This window comes from Lycium barbarum, chromosome 3, assembly GCF_019175385.1.
Source record: "Lycium barbarum isolate Lr01 chromosome 3, ASM1917538v2, whole genome shotgun sequence".
Taxonomy (NCBI): Eukaryota; Viridiplantae; Streptophyta; class Magnoliopsida; order Solanales; family Solanaceae; genus Lycium; species Lycium barbarum.
In genome coordinates, this window is record NC_083339.1 from 31,835,559 (window position 1) to 31,862,214 (window position 26,656).

The 26,656-nt window shown below is 36.0% G+C and overlaps 2 protein-coding genes across 9 annotated transcripts; one reads left to right on the top strand and one right to left on the bottom strand.

Moving 5' to 3' along the window:
- Window positions 1-273: 273 nt before the first annotated feature.
- On the top strand, window positions 274-2,785 carry LOC132630668 (uncharacterized). The gene is made up of 7 exons (XM_060346223.1): window positions 274-905; window positions 1,017-1,157; window positions 1,336-1,614; window positions 1,723-1,867; window positions 1,928-2,412; window positions 2,472-2,537; window positions 2,650-2,785. The coding sequence occupies exons 1-7, from the start codon at window positions 274-276 to the stop codon at window positions 2,783-2,785; spliced, it is 1,884 nt and encodes a 627-aa protein (XP_060202206.1).
- Window positions 2,786-6,364: 3,579 nt separating this feature from the next.
- On the bottom strand, window positions 6,365-26,011 carry LOC132630954 (uncharacterized). Of its 8 annotated transcripts, none has more exons than XM_060346540.1 (14): window positions 25,573-26,009; window positions 17,178-17,231; window positions 16,222-16,310; window positions 14,161-14,343; window positions 11,412-13,616; window positions 11,179-11,308; window positions 10,992-11,080; window positions 10,484-10,728; window positions 9,900-9,986; window positions 9,666-9,765; window positions 8,765-8,972; window positions 8,558-8,690; window positions 6,943-7,000; window positions 6,365-6,852 (listed from the first exon to the last, which is right to left on the bottom strand). In XM_060346540.1, exons 4-14 carry the CDS (start codon window positions 14,227-14,229, stop codon window positions 6,667-6,669), a joined length of 3,510 nt encoding a protein of 1,169 aa, XP_060202523.1. In that variant the 5' UTR covers window positions 14,230-14,343; window positions 16,222-16,310; window positions 17,178-17,231; window positions 25,573-26,009; the 3' UTR covers window positions 6,365-6,666. The 8 variants fall into 8 exon arrangements, with proteins under 8 accessions (XP_060202523.1, XP_060202522.1, XP_060202519.1 ...); XM_060346539.1 differs by having other exon boundaries at window positions 16,222-16,324; XM_060346536.1 differs by adding an exon at window positions 18,550-25,473 and having other exon boundaries at window positions 16,222-17,231.
- Between the last annotated feature and the right edge of the window lie 645 nt (window positions 26,012-26,656).

Consider the following 26,656-nt stretch of genomic DNA (forward strand, 5'->3'; position numbering starts at 1 on the left):
GATTGTATTTTTGAAAGATCAGAAAGGATGTTGGTGAATGATAAATTACAAAACTGGTTTAGTCATATGGAGGTGGAGCATTTGGCTAGAACTAGATCAGATCATGCTCTACTCTTATGCACTTATGGGGATGCTACTAAGAATCAATACAGACCTTTGAAATTTCTCAAGTTTTGGGTGGAACATGAGTCTTTCTTTGACACAGTTGAGTAGAATTGGCCTACTTGGGTGCATGAAGATCCTTTTATCAGTTTCAAGCTGAAATTAAAGCATATGAAAGGGGTGCTAACTCAATGGAGTAGAACTACTTATGGTGATATCTTCAAGAAATTGATCATTAGGGAGGAAATAGTCAGAATCAAGGAAGATTTGTTTGAAGAATTTCCTAGTTGTGGGAACAGAAGTGTGCTTCAACAATCTCAAGCTGAACTCAAAAAGTACTCACATTATGAGGAGGAATATTGGAGACAAAAGTCTGGTATTGATTGGTTTGTGAAGGGTGACAGAAACACCAGATTTTTTCATAATTTGGTGAAAGGTAGGAGGAAAAGGCTACAAATTCAAAGGATTCGAGATCTTGATGGAAACTGGTTAGACAATGAAGAGGAAATGGAAGATGAAGCTGTAAAGTTCTATCACAAACAGTTTACTCCAGAGGATATGGGACATACAAATGAGGATATTCTATATCATATTCCATGCATGTTGGATCAGGAGAGTAATGAAATGTTATGTAAGGTTCTTTCAGATGAGAAAGTGAAAGCAGATGTGTTCAACCTCAGTGGTTCTAGTGCCAGTAGGCCACATGGTTTTTCAGGTTTATTCCATCAAGTTTGTTGGTGTATTGTAGAAGTAGATGTGATCAGGATGGTAATTGCCTTTTTCCAAGGTGATACTCTTCCAAAGTCAATCACACATACTAATATAGTGCTGATTCCTAAGGAAGAGATGGTATAAAGTTATTCAGACTTAAGACCAATAATTCTGAGTAACTTTATAAATAAAGTCTTATCCAGAGTTCTGCATGACAGGTTAGAGAAGGTTCTTCCTACTCTTATCTCCCCAAATCAGGCTGGTTCTGTGAAGGGTAGGAGCATAATTGAAAATGTATTGCTCACGCAAGAAATTGTCACAGATACCAGGAAGAAGGGCAAACGGTTTTCAAGCTAGATATGGCAAAGGCATATGATAGAGTTTCTTGGATTTTTTTGACAAAAGTGTTAGATCAAATGGGATTCTCTGAAGTATTCATTGACATGATATGGAGATTGATAGCAAACAACTGGTATTCTATATTGTTTAATGGTAAAGCTAAAGGTTTTTTCATTCCATAAGGGGTGTCAAACAAGGTGATCCTTTGTCGCCAGCCTTGTTTATTTTGACAACAGAAGTGCTATCAAGGGCATTAAATTCAATGTTTGGCAACAGTTTGTATGTAGGGTATGCTTTGCCTAAATGGAGTGCCAACATTAATCATCTTGCATATGCAGATGATACCATAATATTTGCATCTGCAGAGAGGAATTCCTTACAAATGATCATGAACATTCTCAGAGATTATGAAGCAATAATATCTGGACAACTGATTAATACTGAAAAAAGTGCCTTTTATATGTATCATAAAGTGGCAGATAGAGTGACGCAGGATGTGTAGCAGATTACAGGTTTCAGAAAGGGACAGTTCCCTTTTGAGTACTTAGGATGTCCTATCTTTCATGCTAGAAAGAAGAAAATATACTACCAAGATCTCATCAAGAAGGTTAAGGATAAATTACAGAGTTGGAAGGGTAGATTGCTGTCATATGGTGATAAAGTTGTTTTGATAGGAAGTGTTCTACAAGTTGTACCAGTGTATGTTCTATCTGCTGTAGTACCTACTAAATACACTTTAAATGAGCTCCATGAGATCTTTTCAAGGTTTTTCTAGAGTAACAAAGAAGAGGATAGAAGCAGACATTGGGTATCATGGAAGAAGATTTGCATGCCTAAAGCTGAGGGTGGTCTAGGATTTAGGTCCTTGTTTGACATTTCTAAAGCTTTTTTTGCTAAGCTATGGTGGAGATTTAGGACCTCAAACACCTTATGGTCTACTTTTCTGTGGAATAAATATTGTAAGAAGCTTAAACCAACAAGGGTACAATGGAAGGTTGGTTCACAAGTATGGAAAAAGATGTTGGAAGTCAGGGATCAAATGGATCACTTAATTTGGTGGGAACCTAGAAATGGATCATGTGATGTTTGGGAAGATAATTGGACTAGATTGGGTCCTCTCAGGGATGCTTCAAGTACAGATCATAACATAGAAGAGGTGGCTGAACTCATGAACTCAGAAGGATGTGATTTCCAAAAAATGAACGCAGTTTTACCAGAGCAGGTGGTGAATCATGTTAGAACTGAACTGAGTATTATGGGGTAATCAACACATGCAGATGTACCATGGTGGACTTTAACTAATTCTGAAAAATTTACAGTGAGCAGTGCATGGAACTTAATGAGGCAACAGGAGCAAGAGTCATTGAGCTATCAAAGAATATGGAGTAAAGAAGTGTCATTCAAAATTTCGTTCTTTTTATGAAGGATGTGGAAAGCTAAACTCCCAGTGGATGATGTACTAAAAAGGATGAATATTTTCATTGTATCAAGATGCAGATGCTGTCAAAATTCACAGTCAGAGGAAACTTTGCAACATCTCTTTTTGACTGGTAAATGTGCAGCAGAAGTGTGGCAGTACTATACTACAATAGTATTATCGATCCTCTATTACAGTTACATCAAGCAGTGGTAAAATGGTGGAATATGAAGTACGCAGTTAAGTTAAAACCAGTTTTTGAAGCAATGCCATCATTCATCTGTTGGCAGTTGTGGAAGAGAAGAAATGCACTCATGAATAGAGCACAGATGAGTAAGAGTAAAGTCATTTACTGCATTAATCAAAATAATCATAACTTGATAAGCAATTTATATCCATGGTTGAAGAATGTTCCATATACTTGGCCTTAGATGGTACAACTTTTAGAAGGATTCAATCCTAGAGTAGGATGTCAAATGGTAAATTGGAGATGTCCAAGTGAAGGGTGGTATAAGTGCAATACTGATGATGCATCAAGGGGTAATCCAGGCCAAAGTTCAGCTGCATTTTGCATTAGAGATGAAAGAGGTGATCTGGTTTATGCTGCTGTTAGAAGAATATCAAACACAACAAATATATGTGCAGAAGCAATTGCTATTTATGATGGTTTGCAATATTGTGTTAATAATCATGTGTTTCCTGTGATTATGGAAACTGATTCTTTAGCTATGTTAAACATCATTCAAGGAAACTGCACTCGAAGAATGGAAAGGCAGGCTGCGAAGGCGCTAATACGATTGTTCTGGGAAACTCCTTGGAAAGTTAGTATGGAGGTGCAAAAGATCACAGATTGGAGAAAGAGAGGACAAGTACAGTTTGTCCATGTCCCGAGGGAGGGAAATATTGTGGCATATTTTTTAGCTAATAGTGTGTTTAATTGTGCAGGTACATTAGAAGTCAATAACTTTCAGGAACTCACATCTACAGGGAAGAGATTGTTGAATATGGATAAATCTATGATGCCTAACTTCAGATTCAAAATATACAAGGATAGGGAACCAGATTGAAGAAGGATTAAATGGACTCTAATTCAGTTTCACTACTCAGCAGTAGACAGTAATATGACTGCATTATCATCTAAAACTGGCCTAGCTAGATAGTGGTATTAGCAGTGTTATTGCTCATTCTTCTAGCAAGTTTGGATTAGGAGATCATAACAGTTATGTTATAGTCAATTTTGGTAGTGAACTGGATTCAACATGGATACACAGGATTCTTGGACAGCAGCAGGTTGTATATGCAGCCTTACTTTTGTTTGAATGATCATTGGGTCAGATAGCATAGCACCTGGTGAGAGCTTTGAAGTGTTTGATAGTGTTATCATCCCAAAACAAGAGATCTTGCAGCATGAGCAGTCAATTGCAGCACAATGATCCTGATTTCAGTCTATCTAGATTAGCATAGTTTTTCTTCATTTGCTTGTTGCTTTTTGCTTCTTTTTTCCTATTTGTGTACATACTTTGCATTTGGAATAAAACACCACTAGCAATCTGCTAGATGGATTTATTTTTAAAAAAAAAAAAATCCAAACATCCTCTTGATGTTAAAATTTTGTTCCATATACAATTTAGATTTCAAAAGTTGTGTTTTTTTCTTGATAGTTTAAGTTGTCACCTAACTTACTGTTTCAACAGTAAACAAGAAGTAAATTGAGGAATAGTAAATCACATTAGGATTTTTACGTGAAAAACTCCTTGCTTAAGGGAGGCAAAAAATTGCGACTTATCTCCAATTGGATGCGAAAATCTCCACGGTAACTCGGGAAATTTTAAGATTACAATTATTTACACCTAAGGAATTGACCACTACAACACTTAATTACAACTATTTGAACCTAAGGAACTGATCACTACAACACTTATCCCCTTCTACACTGCTCTCTAAGTGTAGCTAACTTCTTCAAAGACTCTACCCAGTCTAAGAAGTCCCCTGCAACTCAATGCAACCTAATACAAAACTTCTAATAAAGTAAGTAGGTTGTATACAAAACAGAGAATCTAACTATTACATATTGAAAAATTGAATGAATAAATCTTAATAGGAACAGGTTCTTCTTCGTTGCAGTTGATTCTTTCTCTTGCTGTCTGAAGACACTCTAAATAGATCTCACTCTATTTTCTCTCGATTTTTTTATCTTCAACCAGCATCAATGTGATGCTTTATATAGGAGTAAGATGGTCGCTTCTTGTTCTCCAAATCTTTGTAGAGTAGGTTCAAGAAATCAAGAACCTAAACAAAGTTTGACTTGATTTCCAATCCGCGTAGACTTTTACTTGTTTTCTCCTATTTCAAAGCTAATTCCATATGTTCAATTATGAATATATTGTTATGTCTTGAACTTGTATTTCTTGTAGAATTTGATTAAGCCTTAATTTCAATTCTTCAAGGTTTCCTTCTTTGCGTGTAGAACAACTTCTTATGCTTGGACCAAATAGTCTCCAGTTCTTCCGCAGAGGACCTGATTCTTCTGTGTTTGTGCATTCTTGTTGTCAACTTTACCAGTTTCTTTTGGAGATCTATTAAGGACCTGATTCTTCTATATATTTGTCCATCCTTCTTGAATGTTGATTGTCAATTATACATTATATGTCAATCATCAAAACTTCATAAGATCTTGAATTAAAATTCAGATTAAAGCAACTAAACAAATTTCCCCTTTTTCATGATGAAAATTCATAGTAGCTTCATATCTCTTCATGTGCACTCAAGCAACTTCATAGCTCTGTATGTTCTCTTTACGTGCACTCAAGTACATCTTCCCCTTAAGGATCACCTCTATGTTGACAATTCCCCTTCGAACCATCTTCATTGATTCACCTCTACAAATATTAGGGTTCGGATCATCAAGAAATACTCAACAATTTTAATAATTCTAATAAGGTCGAAAATAGATTTCCCAACGACACAGTTGATAGTTTTCATAAAATGACGCGTGGCGTCTTCAAAAGTGTCCGGTCTTGAAATTTTGTCCCTGCTTAATAAAATCTCTAAAAAATTACCTTAACCTGAAAAAATTCGCTGAGAAGAACTTAAGTTTCCCATGAGACATAAATTTTAACTTTTGCCTATAGATAGAACTTGTTGTCATTTTAGCAGACTCACTGTCTTGAAATATTCTAAACTTCCGCCTTATAAGCATAAATTCTAGCCTTTGCCTATAAGGTAGAAGTTGTGGTCAATGGAACAAGTTAACTGTCTTGAAATATTCTAAAATTTTGCCTTATAGGCAAAACGAATTTATGTCTGATGGACAACAAAAGCATAGCCTAACGAATTTAAGCATAGGCTATTTCTAAAAAATTTGTTAAATGGAGCCGAAAAATCAAAACCACCCTTTATGGAAGCCATTTGTGAACTTAACCCGATAGTTTTGTACATTACCAGAGGAAAGGATTTCTCTGCTATTTAAACCGTCATTGAACGGGTATTAATTCAAAGCTTTAAGGAGTGTTAAAATAGTTCGGGGCTTTACAGAAAGCATTTGGGTGTTTAGTGGTGCCGACTAACTGATGATCAAGTCAACAGATTCAATGTTGCAAGCGAAAACAGAGAAGGAATGAGGCGACATTGGATAACTTCCTCTTTCCCATAAGAGTCTACTTTATAACATTGCCTTGTTTTATTCTTTCTATGGGTGTATAACAAAGTATCAGATTACCAAAAGTAACCATACCCTTGTCCATGGCCGTCAACCAACCGTATGTTCCTCCATTTGTTGCCACGAAACCCATGATGGAAAATTTCTCAAACATTCTGCTTTTTATAAATGAATTGGCTTACATTCGCAGAGCGACAGTGAATACTTGCAAGCCATTGACTTTGGCTCTATACATTTGTACTTTCAGGATTAGAAAAGATGTATAGTAGCTAATAGTACCTAGAGATAGCTGTACATGAGCATATATATATGAGCTAGAGACCAACAGCCTAAAGTTATCTCCTTGAGGAAAAAAGAAGGTTAACGGAGCAAAAATATTTGGCCTTCTAAGAGATGCCACAGTTCCATGGTTATCTTTTTCTAATAATTTACCAGCTTCCTAGATAGTTACCCCTTCCAATACCAGCTTAGCTTCCACAGGCTGGTATCTTCTTCTCCGCTTGTAACATATGTATTGACCAGCACCTACTTTCTCAAAAACCTTACCATCAGTAACTTCAGCTCCGTAATCCGGACTAGTTTCATGCTGGTAAGGCAGGCAGCCAAGAGGAGCTTGTTGGTTCGCCTGTTCAAAGACCACAAACAATTATACTTAACATGAGGATCTAAGTAAGAAAAATCTCCGGAGACAATGTTCTGAGCAAAGGAAATGTACCACGATAATGAGAGGAGCTGGAGCATCCATATCATTGGTTTCACATCCTCCAGATGCACTGAGAAATAGTACAACAGTTAAGTTTTTATCAGCTGGGAAAGAAATTGCCAGGGTTTGGACACAACAACAGCAGAAGAAAACAATCAAGTTCTAAGTGGGCATTCGGATCCTAAATGTGTTCACTGTTCCAAAGTCAATCAAGACTAAACTCTTTCACTGATCAACCTACAATATAACTACAAACAGCCTCTGCAACCCAACTTTATTATACAAATAGTAGATCAATAAGTAAGATGTTCATTTGCTAAACTCCTAATCCCCTATCCATATCCCCGTCTCTTTGAAGAATAGACATATAAACACAAAAGACAATCCAAATCTGTAATCTTACATCTTAAAGTGTATGCACCATGTTATGGGGCATACCTGCACAGTATCTATGGTTCACCACGTAATCATCTCTGTGTTTGTGTGTGTGTGTGTGTTTTACACTATCTTTGCCAAATTGAGTTTTCTTAACCAATCCGAAGCAAAATTGAAAATGAAGAGACCACGATGAAGTCAAACACCATAAAATCTCTATACCTAACATGATGAGACAAGCTAAGTACATGGCTTTGCTCCTCCTTTACACATTGTTGTGGTTGGGGTGTTTTGGGTTAAACATATGACATTCTAAACAGGGTCCTCTGAAAAGTTCTTGTTAGGTCTCTGGAAGAAGGCTTAAACTTAGAACCTCTTATTCTGCAAAAGAAATTTTTATTTTCGACACCTATAAGCTATATCTCAGATGTATTCTCTTGCCAAAAAGAAGAAGAGTCAAGCCTTTCAAGTTGGCAACTATGTACTACAATATTCTTGACCCACGTGTAGTCTAAGGAAAGCCTTGATGAACCAGTAAAATAACAATTTACACCTTCGTTGGGTAAGCATCATCTCGATGGACCACTTTTCTCAAACTGAATGCTTCTTAAGCAAGAATAGTAAACGGTACACACAAGAGCGCTCCTCATCCCTTAAGAGGAATGTTCAAAACGGTAGTTTGACAATGAAAAATGGCGAGCCCATCAAGTCCAACACCATGCATCATCATTAAATTGCCAAAGTTAATCTGATGAGACAATCTAAGCACACAGCTTTTACACACTGTGGATTGGTTAGGGACGTTGTGGCGGTTTGGGCTAACTATATGACATTCTAAACAGGGTCCTTTGCAATGATTTTGTTAGGTTTCTGCAATTTCTCATACAGTCGGATTGTGATTTATTCTCAATCAATAGAAATTTGAATCTTCACATCTCATACGTAGCTCTTCTAAAACTCAAAACCACTTAATCACGATATGTCATCCCCGGACTTACCAAAGCATAGGACTTTCAACCCCAATAAAACATGCCCCTACCCTCACCTTATATTATGGAATAAGGATTAGCTGAGGCTATTATGTAGTTAGAATGATCACGACATGATTATTAAGCTTGAATAGGCTATTAGGTTATCAAAGTCTTATTACAATTTTCATGTTACGCTCTGCATGATTTGAATGTTATAGCTCTCTGATTACAATCTCTGATTACAATCTTTTAAAAACAGAGAAAACAAAGGGGAAACATACTCTGCAGATCCTTGGTCCACAATTTCACTCCCCTCAATTTGCTCAGCTTGGAGAACCTCAGAAAGCGCACTGTTTCCATCCAACTCAACATTCTCCATGCTGTTTATGTAGTCAAATTGAGTTTGATAGGCTTCTGGATAAAAATGAATGTTTTAGTACGTCCATATCAAATCGCCATCTCCTGTCATAGTAAATGAAGAGTTTTACCTGTTGATCCACTTGATACCTCTGGAGGGATATTCTGGAGGAGTTTCTGACACATTACTGTACCCTGGAAATCAAGGAAAGTGTAATTCAACAAGTTTAGTCTCTGAGATTCTCTCACCACTGAGAACCCAAATGAAGTGGTCCATGTGTTTAGCACGTTGGGGACAGCTGGCAAAACTAGTCTCTCAACTCCTAATTCCACGAGTTTCTGGAATGAATAACAAAATAGCATTAGATCAAATGACAAGTATCTTCAAACTTTGTCAAAGCATGTTCATGATTATCTGCAAATCCCCACGTTTAAAGACTACTTCACACATTTTTCAAGCTTAGCAGTACGCAGCAGCTGACTCAAATTAAAGGTTGAATGTTTTTGTTTCGTATCGCAAAAAAGAAAGTAGCCATAGTTTTAAGGACCATTGGAATTCCCACTGTCATTTATGCCCCATACCATCAACTATTTTAACTAGAATTAAGGTCCTTGTTTTCATAGATAACAAGAACTTGACATCGACGAAGCATAATTGAGAGTTGGAGCAGAAAAAAGAATCCCTAAGACTGCTGCTAACATGACATCTAGAGAACCAAAATAACCGTGTCAAAACGTTTCTCTCCTATAAAATGCATGTTTATCCTTCTGATAAGGAGAACAAGCGGATGGCCCCAAATGGTCAACTCAAATGCATAGTGTCGAAAATATTAATTATATATCCATGGAAGGAAAGAACCACATGACTAAAAATAAAAAACTCAAAGATATCTCCTACAAATAATAGCTTTCATGAACATCCCTGCTTAATTAAGTAATTTTTGGGGAACTTTTAACCACATATATAGGTACATCCTCAGCAACAACTCTTCCTTCCTCCCCCAAGCAGAAAAAGAAAGTAGAATTGCATACCTTTTCAAGCTCATTCATTAAGATGCGACACATTCCAAGTCGGCGGTACTGAAATCGCGTTGCCACAAGAGGAACCTCGGCTACCTTTTCTCCATAAACCCTATGAGCAGGAAAGAGTTAGCTTACTTTCTAAGATTCAGTCACATTGTTCAACTAATTTATAAGACTAAAGAGATCAATACTGAAATAAAACTATACTTGAATGATAAATACTAATATATAATGGCTGGATACCTTACAGTCGCTACTGTAATCACTTCATCATTTTTTTCCAGAAGCACAGTATAGAAACCCTGAAAATTTAAACGATTCAGCTTTGACCTGCAATTTCAAATTCCAACTTTTGTCAGCGCACAAATAATTAAAGTATGTTCATACAAGTCTCTGAAAGTAGTATATAAGTAACTCGAGAGATACAAAATGCATTTTCTTAATAAACCCTCAAGACAGTTTGCTGTCAAAAGAACATCTGGTTAGAACCAAATACCCCAGCTAGGTACTGCAGCTTCGAAACTAATATGGCTCTGTACTCAACTTGAGATATACTATACCATGTCATCTATAGTTTTTTTGATACGGAGTACCATGTCATCTATAGTCACAAGTAATAAAGGCATTTTCAACTTACTTCTAATTATGGCAAGTCCAAAATCAAGGGTAATTAAGTTCATGACCGGTGAGAGCTCTACTCTAATCCTTGATGAAAGGTGTCAACAATGAAATGAATAATTCTGTTTCGTATAAAATATGCAGTTGAACACAAATATTTGCACATAATTCAGCATGGTCACTAAAGAATTTCCAAAGTTGTATATTACCATCTATTGAAGATAACATCTTCCATAAGATCTCTCCTTGTGTAAGGTTCTTTGACAGGCTCAAAGCATTCATGCATCACATCCAGAGCAACACTAAGTTTACTATAAGTCTCCAAGATGAACTCGTCATTAGCAGCATCAGAATCCAAATCGTCAGATTTTACGTACTTTAATAAAGTCCAACTGAGGTTATCATTTCCCACCATAACTGGCTTTGCCAGAAGTTGACGGATACCCAAATATATCTGCAACAGATATTAAGTTGACTCAGACAAATGTTTCTTTAAAGTAAAAATTCAATAGAGAGAAACTGATTACTGGTGCATGTCAACATGATGTTTTTCACGCATTAAACATTTCCCTAGGATTGATAACATTGGAATATCAATAAGAAATTTTTCTACACCAAAATAACTTGTCAATCAGACAATTGACAAGATATGGTAACTCTGCTCTCTACTCATGATGTCATGCTTTCTATTCCTGTGTTAGGCGTGAAACCACATACCTGCTCACATCTCTTATTGCAAAACCAACTTCCTACAGGATAATAATCCAGCTTTTGAAGACCCTTATTTCTCACGCACCGAACATGATCTGTAAAATTGATCATCATCAGTAATGCCAGAGTTCTGTATGCCTAAGATAAGCTGTTGTAGGAAGATAAATAAAAAAGGATCAAAAGAGCTACTTACACTTGTGCTCACACTGACAACAAATAAGTAGACTGCTGTCTGTAAAGTGGTCTTTGTTTTTATCAAATCTGCTCTGTCCACACATTTCACAACAGCATGATGGGCAAAACCACTCTCCATCTGGGACCTCCTGTTTAAGCAAGATAATGCAGTTGGTATCAAACCAAGTGTAGAGCCAATATGGATCTTTAAGAGGAGAAAGAAACAAAACTAGGACAGAGAGACACACATACCTTCATTCCAAGGCAACCAGTATGAAAGGAAGATGGGCACTCATCACACAGAAGTAATTCACCACCGTAATGGCACACAGAACATACGTAGTCGTTTGTGCCCAAATGGCTGCCTTTCTTCAACGAACGTGGTCTTTTCCTCGTGCTTCTTACACTAGTCTTTTCTTTCATCTGCAGTTGACAATCAAGAAGAGATCGTCCGTCTTCCAAAAATATATTTGCTGAAGGTCTGTGATAATTGCTTCCAGCATGCACCTCAAAGTTGCTAATTCCATAAACTTTTTGGCAGCACTTGCATTTGATCCCTGCACGAGTGATCCGCCCTTCTGCCATTGGCTGACCATCTCTTTTGCCACGATACTGCACTTTGGCACGGGGCAGAACCACATTATTGTCTATCAACCAAGATAACACTGTTCGAGGTGTATGATGCAAGGACGAAGAAAGCCGAGCTCTTTTACTTGATCGCAACAGACGAGCTGAAGACTGAGATTCTATACCATCTGCTACTGTTCTTGAAGATCTGGATATGTTCCAGCCACCTGCATGAATCTCACCATGATTACTCTTCTTTCTTGTTTTGCTGATTTCACAAACTGTGACTTTATTAAGTTGAGCAGTTGATCGGGAAATTAATTCAGGTAACTGGCCCTCAGCTTCCCACTGCTGCATACACCATTCGCACGCCTTTTGAAGAGAGAAATGTACTTTCCCATTAGGAGAAAAGTACCGCAGTTCTCTCTTGCCACTCTTTTTCCAATGATAATAAAACACCCATCCTATTGCAGCTAGGTGCTTCCTAGCTTTTAGGTTCAGATGCTTCTTTTTCCCACTTTCGAGAAAATAGTCAATTACCGCTTGAGGGCAGAATTCAGGATCAATGATTTGTTCTTGAGAAGGAGATAGCATCTCAGACACCTCACTGCATGTCAGTGTTTTTGCCAGGCAAGTAGACAGGTTGAGGTCATCATATGAAGTTTTTTGGCCTTCTGCCCGAGTTCCTGACTTTCCCAACATCTTAGAAACTTGACGAAGTGAATGGAATATCTTTCCATCAGGAGCAATGTACCGTGTCCTAGTGATGCTGCAATCCTTTGCTTGCTCCATTTTCCATCCTAAATAAAACAAATGTTTCTTAAGTTTTAGCAAGGACTCTGGGGACCTATGGTTGTACTCAGAAACTGCATCAGGACAACACTCAGCAGCTACATGGATGGTCCTCCATCCAAGTCGCTTCCTCTTTCTAGAATGTATCTCATTGGAAGACTTAAAGTTGAGTGTTTCACTCTCAGTAATGGACAGAGTACCAGAAATTTCATTTTTAGGGGGATGTAAAACTGACAAAGCATTAGGTGGTTGTTCTTCTTGGCTTGGCAGAACTGAGATTGGTGCAAAACCCTCTGAAACAACTACAGGCTGAAGACATGACACATCCTGATCCATATCCGAATTGCATATGGCTTCAATAAAAGGTACAATGGCTGAGTTATTAAAATATGTTTCAACCTTCTGGAAAGCGGGTTCTGAAAATTGGCCAAATTCTGGTGAAGTGTTCAACTCACAAAAGATTTGCTTGACGGTTAACATGGTGTTTTCATGCACAACTTCCTTGATCAAGTTCCTCCAGATATCCCTCGAAGTAGATGTCCACTCCTTAAGATTTTCATAGCCATTCTTCTCCCGAATTTCATACCAAATTTGTTTCAGTGAGACCACAAGGGGGTGCAGCTGCTCAATCTCCTCAATTATTTCAAGAAAAATCCAGCTATCACGAGCCTTCCATTCTTCTGAAACCTCATCCCAATCTTGAGTTATACGTAGATTGTCGAGTTGAGCCTTCATTTCATCACCCATATCTGGAAAGAAAATTCTGCGCTCATCTGCACCGTCTTCATGGTCAAAAATCACACCTTCCCACCAAGCATCTTGATAAAACACATCAACACATTGTCCATAACGTAGAACCCATCTCGTAAATTGAAGTGGAGGTGGCAAAGGCCTAATCAAACCACGATAGGTAAGTGGCATCTTTTCAGAAGGAATAACCCCATCAAGCATGGGAGAAACATTCACGGATTCGATCAAGTTGATGGAACCATCATCAGACAGAAGGTCATCGTATCGAACTTGCCGAACCAAATCATAAGAAGCAATCACAGTAGCCGAGTACCATGAACCCCGGAATCCACTTTCGATACTCCTCACCTGCATAAATATCAACACCAAGTGAATTATTAAAACCCAAAAGCCCTGTCCCCTCCTTCAAAACCCGAAATTGAACTATTTTGACACAATGCACACTCTTCAATACCCAAAGGAAAGCAAATGCACACTGTTCAATGCCCAAAGGAAAGCATGGCTTTGACTGGTGATTGAAAGCTTTCACAAAACCCTTCAATCTTTTGATGTTCAATAATACGCTTTATATGTACAATAAATCCAAATTTGGGAAAAAAAACACTTATTTATTATCTGTTTGGCAACCATTTAATAGCTTTTACTAGTTTAAATGCTCTTCAGTACATGAACCTTAAAAAAGAAACACATGCATCCCTATACAGCTTATTACCCATTGTGATACACTTTGTTTGCCTGAAATTTAAAGCAATGTGGCAATAATCAAGCAAAAAAAAAAAAAAAAAAGGAGCCTGGATAAAAACAAAGATAATAAGCAATTTCAAGGCCGAAATTAAAGAATGCAATTCAAGAAAAGCCAATACCCAGAGTGAATACGTATAGAAAAGCTTACCTCGACCTTTTCACAAACTTCAAGTTTGCGAGGAATTTTAACGTTGATGGGTTCTTGAATGACGACCATTGTCAGAGTTATGTCAAAATATAACTTGCAACAATTGCATATTATGCTGGACTTTGACTGCTCTTTACTTACGCCTCCAAACCTCTGATCCTCGCCTTCTTTTCTGTGTTAAGCCTGCAATTCAATGTAACCCTCTAATAGGTGTAGACCTTCTAATAGTTGTAGACCTTTAGCTTTTATACCTTAATATTATATATTATTCTTGTAAATAAGTAAATGAATAAATAAACCCCACATCAAACACGAATAAAAGAGTCCGTCTCGACTATTATGTTGAAACTCAAGACATTCATCCACTTCAATTGATTTTAACGTTTTCCTATGCCAACTCAGAAAAGGTTCTTCCCATTCATACTCTGTCTAGAATTTACACGCCTACGTGGACATTATTTACTGGAAAGAGCGCCGCATAAGCTCCATGCATGCCTTGCCTAATATTTTATTCACTTTCACATAGTGCTAGGAAAAATATTGTTTTGTTTCTAAGTCTAACATAACAAAAATTAATGGCGAAAGTCATATACAGCCCCTAAATTTATCCACAAATTTCTTATGGCCATCTCAACTTAGACTTGTATCTATTGAACATTTATAATATTCCGAATTTGAACCAATTAGACACTTTTTTAATAATCTGCCAAAAATGTAAAGTGTGTGAGTTACACTTGCCAGTGGCGTGGCAAGTGACAAATTAACCGTGGACACATGGCATTTAAGTTCTATAATGATTAAAAATTATTTTATGAGTGAATGAAAAAGGAGTATTTTATGCAAAAAAGAAAAGGACCCTACCACCCCCACCCACAACACTCTTCCCCTGCTATAGAACCCCCTCCCCTGCCACCCCCTTCTTTTCTTCTTCTTTGATATCATTAGGTTTTGCTCTTCTTTTATCCATCTAAAAGAAGACTCCACTGATACAAAAACTTGCTTTCTCGACTAATTTCTCACTGATATAAGGAGTAAGAAAAGGAGGATGTGATACAAGTTAATGGATACAATCTTTCAATCTTTTGGTAATTCATGAACGTAGTTTTTTGAGTTTTTATTGATTTCTTTTGGGTTCTTTTCCTTCTTGTGTTGTGGATTCTTTAGAGATTAGAGTGTTTTTATAATCTCAGAGAAATTATTTTCAGAATCATTTCTACTTGCCAGGAAAAAGGGAGATTCGCCGGAAAAGTTTTGAGACCCAAATCTGATATCTTTTTTTCTTGATGGCCAACTCAGATTTGAAAAAGAAAAAGAAATGAAATTGAAATGGTGGTAGCATTTTTAAATCTGAAGAAAGAAAAATGACGAGGCAGTGGCTAGTGGCAGAGATGGTGGTCATCATCCAAAAGAGGATGAAAAAATTGCGGGGTGGCAGCGGTGATGGAAATTAAAAATGACGATGGTGAAGTGGCCGGAGAAAAAATAGGAAGGAGAAGAGTGGACAGCGGCAGCGTCGGGGTTGGTGGTCAATGATGGCAAAGTAAGATGAAGAAGAAGATAAAATAAAAATTAAAAAGGAAATGCTTAGTTAGATTACCCTCCTCACGCGCTTCAACTAAGTGCAGCACACACATTATGCCAATAGGTACATGTTTTGAAGAGTTTGTGTTACGACCCAACCCCGTAGGCCGTGACTAGTACCCAAGAGGGCACTCGTATACACACCCGTTAGCTATATGTTCAGTCCACAACTATCAACAGATAACGCAGTACATAAGCCGACAAGGCTGTCATAACATGTGGGAACGTCCCAACTATATATATATAAATGCAAGCCGACAAGGCTGCTACCATAACATGACAATATTTGCAAACCGGCGAGGTTGCTACAACGATAGAATACGCATACTGATAATACACACACAACTGATTACGTCTGAATACGACCCACGCACATGTCCACAGACCTCTAAGAGTTTCAACAGTGAAATATGACTGGACAGGGCCCCGTCGTACCCTTAGACAACATATGCATATATTTAGATAAAAAAGGATCTATACCAAAATTTGGGCTCTGGAACAACGGAACTCTCCAAGATAGCAGAAGGGAAGTCTTAAGCTGGCGGTTTCACCAAAGCGCGTATCTGTACCTGCGGGCATGAAACTCAGCCCCCCGAAGAAAGGGGGTCAGTACGGAATATGTACCGAGCATGTAAAGCGTGAAATACAGTAAAAGGATCATAACTGAAATATGGAGTACAGGGAACAAGTACAATGTTCAGAATACCAAAACATTTTGCCTTTGAAACATAATCCATGCATGTCAATATCATATATCATACTCAACCCGTTATGGGATGTAGTGACATAATTGGGTAATCATCCTGTACATATGTATATATATAACATGTCTCGGCCCTATAGTGAGGGACTCGGTAAATAAAATCATATCATCATCATGCATATATATATAACGTGTCCCGGCCGTCTAGTGAGGGACTCGGTGAATAAAGTCATCATATGCCATCCTGGCCGCCATCACCGTATCATCATATCATCATGTCATCATATCATCATATACATATACATATAACGTGTCCCGGCCCTCTAGTGAGGGACTCGGTGAACAATGCAGTGAGGTTGTGCACGAAAACATACCCGGCCCGGGACTCGGTGAAAGATATGTTGAGGTATGCACGAGCAGAGTAGTGAGAAACTATATGCAATTCAAAACGTTTTTAAGGACTCAATAGAATAGTCAACACGAACCATTGTTCGCAAATTCAATAATAGTCATGTCATTTACCTTTCGGATGTCCCTGTGGATTATATCAAAATGGAACTTTGAAATCATATGTACATATCAAAAAATATATATAAAATGTAAGTTATGAAAATCAAGATCATTAGCCATCCTAGTGGTTCTAGGAATAGGAATTCCTTTGGAATCGTATATATATCGTATATTCATTTCACAACGATCATGCCAAAAAGAAAGAAGGGTTAGTTTCACATACCTTTAGCGCTTATTTGTCACACAATATGTATACGCTGCCCAGTAATACTTCAACCTATATTAAGACGCCAACAACTACAGTTAAGATACGGGGAGATTCAAAATGTATTCTAACGTTAGTAACTCCTTTCTAGATGTTTAGACGGCGTTTTCTCTTGTAGCCAAACCAACTACATACAACCAATCCCACATCAATAATTATACGTTCAATACCAATCCGGACAGCCCACACAACATTCCAAACATCCCACATTCACAACATTCAATAACGATTCACATACGGCTACTACATTCTCAAGTTATTCCTAATAGTTCGTAGCCTTAATGTTTGCATGTAACAACTTTATAACAGCCCATTCAACATACAACACAATGCATAATCTTAATTATCATTAATCTTCCAAGCTCAATAAGAACAACAACAACATGTCAAAACAGCCCGCATGCGGTTTCAAATCAGCCCATACCTTACAACATTCGATAATAGTTTACATGCGGTTATGACACCTCTATTTTATTCTCATTAGTCTATAGTCGTAATACCTCATCAAAATGATTCTATAACAGCCCAATTACTATGACAACATGATGTATACTCTTAATTATAATTAGTTTTTCCAACTTAACAAAAACAACAACACGTCCAAAACAATCCCTAACCAACAACATAAAGATGCTCGGAATTCTTGCAAACGTTTACGAACATATTAAGCAAACCACATACGATTCTTACACATTATTTCATGTCTTCTTTTCATATAATTTCAGTGAATTATGACCAGCAACCACACGACATGTACATCATCAATTCATACGCAACTAAGCTACATCGTCATCACTATAATCCTTACAACAACCCACAAACGATTTTAGTTCCAACTCTAACCATTAAACACCTTCATTTCCATCATAAAATTCATGACAACAACAATCAAAATATCAAGTAAAATCAGTTCATTATCTTCCACACAAAACAGTCCCTACACGGTTTCAACATGCTTCAACATCACACACAAAATTTCATGGATTCAATTTATATTCATACTAACACAACTTCACCTTTAACCTTCCAATTCTTTTCATTCTTTTTACCATGCAATTTATGATAGCATCAACCATAATTACTAAAGAAAATCAGTCCACCATTGCCACTAAAACAGTCCCTACGGCCACATTAACATTCCAACACCAACATTCATGATTTTATGCATGCAATTCATGTTCACCAAGTTACAACCATACTTCAACATCAACATATATAATTCCATGGCTACTATCATGTTCCAACATCAACACACATCATTTTATGCATGAAACTTATATTCACACATCTACATCACCCTTAACACATGTAAAAGAAAGTTAGATCTTACCTTGACAATTCGACTTCTCAACTTGGCTAGAGTTTGTGAATTGAAATGATAATGGTTCTTGTTGCTCCAATGACTATCTTCACGTTTCTAGGGACCTTCTAAAGGGTTGAAATGCTTGAAGAAATATTTTTTTTGGTCAACACACAAAGAGCTCAAAATCAGCCCTCTTGGCCGAGAGTCACTCTCCCCCTCTCTAGGTTTTCTATTTTTGTGTTGTGAAGTTGAAATGAGAAGATGATCTCTCTTAGTCATCCATTTGATTAAACTAAGATGCCTACAAGTTGTACACATGCTCCACTCATGAAATTGAGCCACTCAATTAACTTTGCATTTAATTTCATTTTCTTTCTCCCTCACTTTCGGCTACATGTTGGCCGAGCCTCCCTTGTCTCTCCTTTCTTTTTAATTGTTTACAATGTAATTGCATGTGTAGTGGATGAATCATACACTAACCTTTGTCATTTGCAATCATACAAGGATGAATTGGCAATATTTAAATGTGCAATGATTCTTCCAACATGTATGCCTTCATAGAATAATGCATGCCTTCATAAAATAATGGATGTCTTCAATATTTAAATGCATGCCTCACCCTTTTCTCTCCATAATTTCGGTCACTTGGCCGACCCTCACATTGGTTTTCTTTCAACTTAGTTGTCCACAATACAATGTAAGTGTAGTGGATGAATTAATGTTTAAATGCATATTTGTATGTCTTCCATAATAGCCTTATTTTAGATGACTTTGAGTCATCTTTTGGACATGGCACGTTATTGTGCATTTTGGCTCATTGTTGCCACTAATTTTTACTTAACACTGCAATTAAGTAGTTCCCAATCTCCAATAACATTTTTATACTAAGTAAAATTTATAGCCAATTAGTTCTAGTTTAGAAATTTAAAACTGAAGGTTTCTATTTCGTGTCGATTCCTTCACGAATAACTCGACGTATAAAATACGGGGTCTAACAGTTTGAGTGTCAAATTGAAACAATCTTACGTTTAGGTAGCCATGAGGAATATGTGGAAAAGTATTCAATTGATTTTAACGTTTTCCTATGCCAACTCAAAAAAGGTTCTTCCCATTCATACTCTGTCTAGAATTTACACGCCTACGTGGACATTATTTACTGGAAACAGCACCTCATAAGGGATGAGGCTCCCCTCCAGTGCTAGATCTGTCGAGTTCCTCCGGTCCTACACTAAATGAATTACACGTGTTTCTTTAATTTTTTGGAGGACCAGATTTATTTCATTAACCAAATAACATTAACTATGATTATCAACAGTTCTCTCTCCTCTGTCTTCCCGTTCCTTATCAGCAAAGAAACCCGCCTCTTGCTTAAAAAACTCGGTGGAAACAGAGCAAGTAGATTCAAAATCTAGTTCGATAAACAAAATAATTTTTTTTAAAAAAATTCTCCGACTCTGGAAACCTTATCATCTGAACAAAAATTTTCAGAAAAGCAAGACTGAAACAGAGTGAAAAGCCCCTATTGAAGATTACAGTTATAAATGCAATAAGAGAAAAAGGAACCCAAGAAATCAAATAAGAGAATTTTATACGAAATAAATTGAATTCTACATCCAAGTGCAATCTCTAGGTCCTTTAGTTGACCGTTATATTTGTATAGAAACCCCAAGTTGAATTTCTTATCTTGGAAGAAGACAACAAAGCTATGTCAATCACCATTTCCCCAAAATCAAGCTTCAAAGTAGTCTCATTGTTCGGATTGTTGAAATTTTATAACCCAAGTGCATCCTTTGAGATCATCTAAATTTCTTGCTTTCTCACTTCCGCCATTCTCCGTTCTCATTGCAAATAACAACCCTCTTTATCCCAATCTGGAATTAACGGATCTCTAAATTAACCTCCCTATTTTAACCTATTGGAATTGACCGAAATGGATGCAAAGCTCAGGGAGACATAGGTACTTGGAAGAAGGGAAAAGATGATGAATGTACTCAACTTTGGATTATTATGAAATCCACTGTTTCTTCTTGTTATAGCTTTTGTTTTTGGTTAATAACTGGATTTTCTTTGCAAAAAAAATAATAATATTGTAGATTACATGGTGTTATGGTTCAACGAGTAAAATGGTGACTGTGGATCAAGGGAGAAAATGGCCAGAGTGGTAAGAGAGAGAATGCTTGACCATGGTTAAAATCGTTTAGTTAAATAAATTAATTTGGTCCATTAAAACTTTTAGGGGATAGATGTAAGCAATATAAGGACCAACTGGAGGAACTGGACAGATCTCGCACTGGAGGGGAGCCTCATCCCCTCAAAAGCTCCATGCATGCCTTACCTAATATTTTATTCACTTTCACATTTTTTATTATAGTGCTAGGAAAAATATTGTTATGTGTCTAAGTCTAAAAATATTGTTATGTGTCTAAGTCTAACATAACAAAAATTAATTTTATGAGAATTTTTTTGTCTCATAAAAGAAGTGAACTCAAATTTAACACTTTTGGTCCACAAAGTTTGGGTAAACACAAAAAGAAACCTCACACAACTAGTATTAATTATGTGAGTCCGAAATAAAAAAAATTCGTAGTAGTATCATCAAATGATCACCTTCGTACCGGATCTTTATCTCCAACTCTACTTATACTTTTGAGCCTCCATCGTGTTTAGTATGTTCAAATTTCATATCACGTAGTAGTACCCTTATCTTATCAAGTTGGATAAATTACTTTAGAATAGGAGTATAAGCCTCTCCACTACTAGGGTGGAGCCAACATTCTAATTATGGGTTTGACAAAATTCAATAATTTAGGCTCAAATTTTATAGTTTATGTTAAAGAAATTATTTAATATATTACAAAAGATTATTCAGAATCTAGAAGGAAAAAAAATGTTATTCAGAACTCATAAACTAAAGTTTCTGGCTCCTCATCTATCCCTGTGACAGAAACAAGCCTAAATACTTACTCCCTCTAGTCCAAAATAAGTGAATTTTTTTGTGTGTAATTACATACTTACTCCCTTTAAGAAAGTTAACTAATTACAATGATCAAAGATTTATTTGACATACTCTTCTACTTTCCCCAGACTTTTCATCAAAAGTTGAAAAACCAATTACATAGAAGTGTAAATTTTTTTAAAAAAAATTAATAGTTTTTGGGTCGTTGAAAAATTCATTTATTTTAGATAAAAGAAATAGTAGATTAAATAACAGGGATCTTTAGACAAATGCTTTAATGAAATAAAAGTATTACTACTCGCTAGCATTAACCTTAAATTATAAATTGCTCCCAAAAAGAAGTAATAACGAAACTCGTGCTAAAGCATAAAATACTAAAATAATATCAACCTTACTGCAGAAGTCGTCCACCATGACATTGTGGCTATCAAATTATTTTGTTCCCGAATGCACCAAGTTATGCTCTTAATATGACAAAATCGGTGACGAATAATTTATTATCTAGTAATTAATTATTTTTGAAACTTTTTAGATAAGAAAGAGTTAGGTCACATGGCTCGAAGAGACGAACGCGGTCTATTGTCTTCCCTTTCTTCTTCTATAAGTCTGTTGCCTTCTTCAAAAATTAGAAATAGGTCATACGATTCCTCTACAAAGAGATATGTACTACATAATATATGTACTAAATAATACATATTTTAAACTTTTTTTATTAATACTATGCAAATGCAACAAAAAAAATTATAGTTAGAGCAAGGATTAAGAGTTAAGGAAAAATTGAAGAAAAGAAGCGTTCAACACTAACAAATTCACCAATCACCAAAAAATTTCTAAGTTAAAATGATGGATTTATTGTTGATAATGCCAAATGTTAGGAGTATGAAAAATAATAGTTCCAAGTAAAATGTTCATGAATTTATACTTTCAAGGAGGAAACTGACTGGCAAGACGTTCAACATTCAAATGAAAGGTGTTCGCAGGATGCGACTCACGAAAAATCAATCGTATTGTCCTTTATGAAAAAAAAGAACACGATCGACACACAATTTCCACCTACCGTAATGGACATTGCAGGAAGCAGCAAGAGGAAAATTGAACATGTTCACACAAAGAAAAAAGATAACTAAAACGTAACAAACAAACTAAATTCATCTCACCACAAGCATGTCCTAGAGATGAAAACTACTCCTTCAAAAAATTATCGAAGGGTATTCACCTTCTTTCTAAATCGTACCTCATAACTAACTTGAAAAATTAATTCCTTTTGTGGAAGTCATACTACAACATAAATCGTTATAAATAGAAATTGATTAACAAGAATATTCAACATTCATATATGTGAGGGAGAGAAAAAAGCCTGGATATATGTCATAATTAAATGTTGTAGGGACTTCAACACATTAACTTGGAAAGTTGAGACAGTTCTGTATCCTTGTTATTTTTTCTTTGTTGATAAATTTGTCATTAAGATTGTTCATTGCTATTTTATTTATGTCAAAATTTTCACTCTTCTGTTTCTTGGCAAATATTTGTAGAATTCTCAATTTTTCACTTAACTTCTGCCGACTGCTATTCTTTGATTTTATCACCAATGAAATTTTTTTTGCTTCTAATTTTTGGAATACAACTGGAGCCACTTTTTGCTACCTCCTCGTAGATATGGTTGAAATTACTTTTGGTGTTGACTTCCTAGATGCAATGCTGATGTTTTTGGAAAGACATAAACTACTTTTGTTGTTGTTTTGTGGTGCTCTTTCTTTCTTGGACATTATTATAGACGCTTTCAGGTGTTGTGATGCTAGGTTATTAGTTCTATTCATTATTCTGCTATGAACTACATATCTCAATATTTTTAACTTCTAATTTCTCACTTGCAAAGTTACTTGAACAATATCATGATAATTTTTGGAAAATAGGAATAAAGAATATGGAATTGGGCTTAAAACACGTACGAAACACTTTCCTAAAAATATTTGCTCCCTCTCCTCTGCGAGATTTCTATGGGATCTTACGCAAATATTTTTAGTAGATATGACATACTATGAATTTATGCACTAAGCAAATAGTGAAGAAATTCTTTTGGAAAGCAAAAACTCGAGCTTGATATTTTTGGAATTGGAGAAGTAAGAGTACTTTGCAGACAGAAGAAAGTTACTGAAGAGAAGAAAGTTCTATTAGAAATCAGAATAAGTAGACGTTAAATAGAATTGGTAGTAGCCAAAGAATGAAAGGACACATCCTTTTGTTTAAAAGACACATTTTCTTTTAAAACTATTTAATTTAATTTAAACAATTGCTAACAATCCCCCACTTGTGTAAATATAAATTAGGACTCAAAGATCAAGTTATGTTCACGCATAGAGTAATATATCTTTCTATGTGAATATTACCTTAGTATAATTTCACAAGATGAAATCAAAATCCTATGTAGCATAATAACTTTAAACCTGTTATTCCTTGTGACAACAGTCGGTGACATATACACATAAATATTTCATTCATGCTTTCCACGCAAACATGTTTAGCTCTTTTATGACCATGTGCTACCAAAATTCATGAACATTTATGAGAGTAACCCCACCTCTCAATCAAAGTGGCACCACTAATGTTCATATAAGTGAAGTTCTTTCAGTGTCTTTGTCACATTTGAGACATTTATTCTTTGAACTGAACCTCATTAAGAGTGTACGAACTCAACCCTCTAATCTATGACAACCAGTACTGGTATATTTCTTAATTTAGTACTGAAACATCCACGTATCGATAAGTTTTTGTTATCCTTTGATCCGTAACTATTCATTTCATAGTGTCATTTAGGGTTGCAATTACTGGTGGATCTAACTAAGGAGTTTTAACCCAGTTAAAATCGAAGTTGTTTTCACCAACTCCCTTATAAGAGGTTTAGTAAATTGATCAGCCAAATTACTTTTTGATTCACAAATGTGAGAGAGATAATTTCTTCTTTAATCAATTAGCATAATCATGTTGAAGACTTATGAGTCTTAACATTCCATTGTAGATATTGTTATATGCCCGAGCTAGAGTAGTTTGACTATCACAATAAATTAAAATCGAACTCACACCTTTTGAGATCAATCGAATTTCTAAAAGAAAATCCTTCTGCCACTCAGTTTCTCTTCTTACTTCTACTAATGCAACAAATTCTGATTCCATGATTGAATTTGTTATGCAAGTTTATATCTTATATTTCCAAGAAATTACACCTTCTCCCAAGGTAAACACTCAACCAGTAGGGGATTTGTTGTCTCCCAAGCACAATATCCAACTTGCACTAGTATATCCTTCTAAAATAGCAGGAAACTTTGAGCATTGAATACATAAATCTTTGGTTTTCTTAAGAAAACCAAAAACTCGCTCAATGACTTTCCAATGATCAATACTCAGATTGCTAGTAAATCTGGTTAGTTTATTAACTGCAATTGCTATGTCTGGTCTTGTGCATTGTATAGTATACATAAGACTTCCAATATCACTTGCATACTCAAGTTGAGAGACAACTTTTCCTTCATTCTTAATTAAGTTAATGCTTGGATCAAATGGGGTAGTAACCTCTTTTATATTTAAGTGACTAAATTTATTTAGCACTTTTTCAATGTAATGAGGTTGACTCAATACATATCTCCCACTATTTCTTTTAATCTTGATCCCCAATTTGGTATCAACTTGTCCAAGATCCTTCATCTGGAATGGGAAAGACAGAAACCTCTTTGTTTCTATAATTCCATTCATATCATTGCTTACAAATACATGTCATCATCATATAGACAAATTAAGATAAAATAATTACTAGAAATTTAGTGTTAGCTTTATTAATCCGCATTTATCAATCATGTTTTAATGACGACTCCTTATTAACTAAGCACACCTATATAGGATCAGAAATAAGGAAAGCAAATCAAGTATCAAAGAAGAAAGTAAGTAACCGACTTACAATGACTCAAAAGGAAAACCAATCAAGCCATCGAGGAAGTAACCTAAAATAATATCAACAGTTGTACGAGATGTGCTAAAGGAAATAAATTTCAAAGCCAAAAGGAAAATCGTAAGGAGAATCAAGGCGTGAAGATATTTACTCAAGACCACCAGTGATTCTACTGCAGAAGGAAGGAAGCATCAATCAAGTCTGATGAGTGATTCTATCGCAAAAGGAAGGAAGCAACAATCAAGTCTGATGAAGATACTAGTCGGATTCCAGACAAGATTCATGGAATTAGATAAATCAAGTCAACAAGAAGATCAATCAAGCCAACTGCCGAAGGAAAGAAATTATGAAGGACACAAGAAAGATATAAATGATTTAATAATCATATGATTATACTAATCCTTGATTTAAGGCTAATCCCTAGGGTTACTGATAGCATTCGCAGTGGCATCAATGAGAAATCAATAAGATGTTTATCGCGGAAGAAAAGCCCAATAATGAACCTAGAATTATAGAAAAGAATAGCCTAAGTGCTAGATGTATTTCATTGTCCCAGTTCAAATCCAAGAGGAGGAAGATTGGGGCCACATGAAGCTCAAGAGAAAGGATCCACGTAGAGCCCAACAAAAAGCTTAAAAATTAAGTCCACAAATGAGCGGAAGTTCAGCCTAGGGGTGTTCATGGTTCGGTTTGGGTCGGTTATTGGTTAAAACCATAACCAAACCAATTTAGTCGGTTTTTAAATGTCTAAAACCATAACCAAACCAAGTAAAATAATAACCACCGGTTTGGTTATTGTCGGTTTGGTTCGGTTTGGTTCGGTTTTTCGGTTTATGACTAGCCGTGACAATTCAAATATTCTCTCTCTACATTCTTCAAATTTCTTATGAAACTTTGTTTTCCTCATAGCCCACAAGGGTGAACTTTGCTGCATATTGAGGGAAAGACACGCTGTTGGCAAATCAGGTGGACCAAACTTGCAACGCAGTTTAGATTCAAAAGAACAAGTCAAACAGAGGTTTCAAAATACAAACAACCCTTATGCTTACGACTTATTAGAGTTGGGCTTGGATTGTTGGACATATTCTTTTAAGACATGGGCCTTAAAAATAAGTAGCCCAAAATTAAATTAATAATTAAAAGGTATAAAATATCTTTAATTATTTATAAAAAGCTAATATTATACATATAAATAATTATAAATTTTATGTATATAATTATCGGTTTGGTTCGGT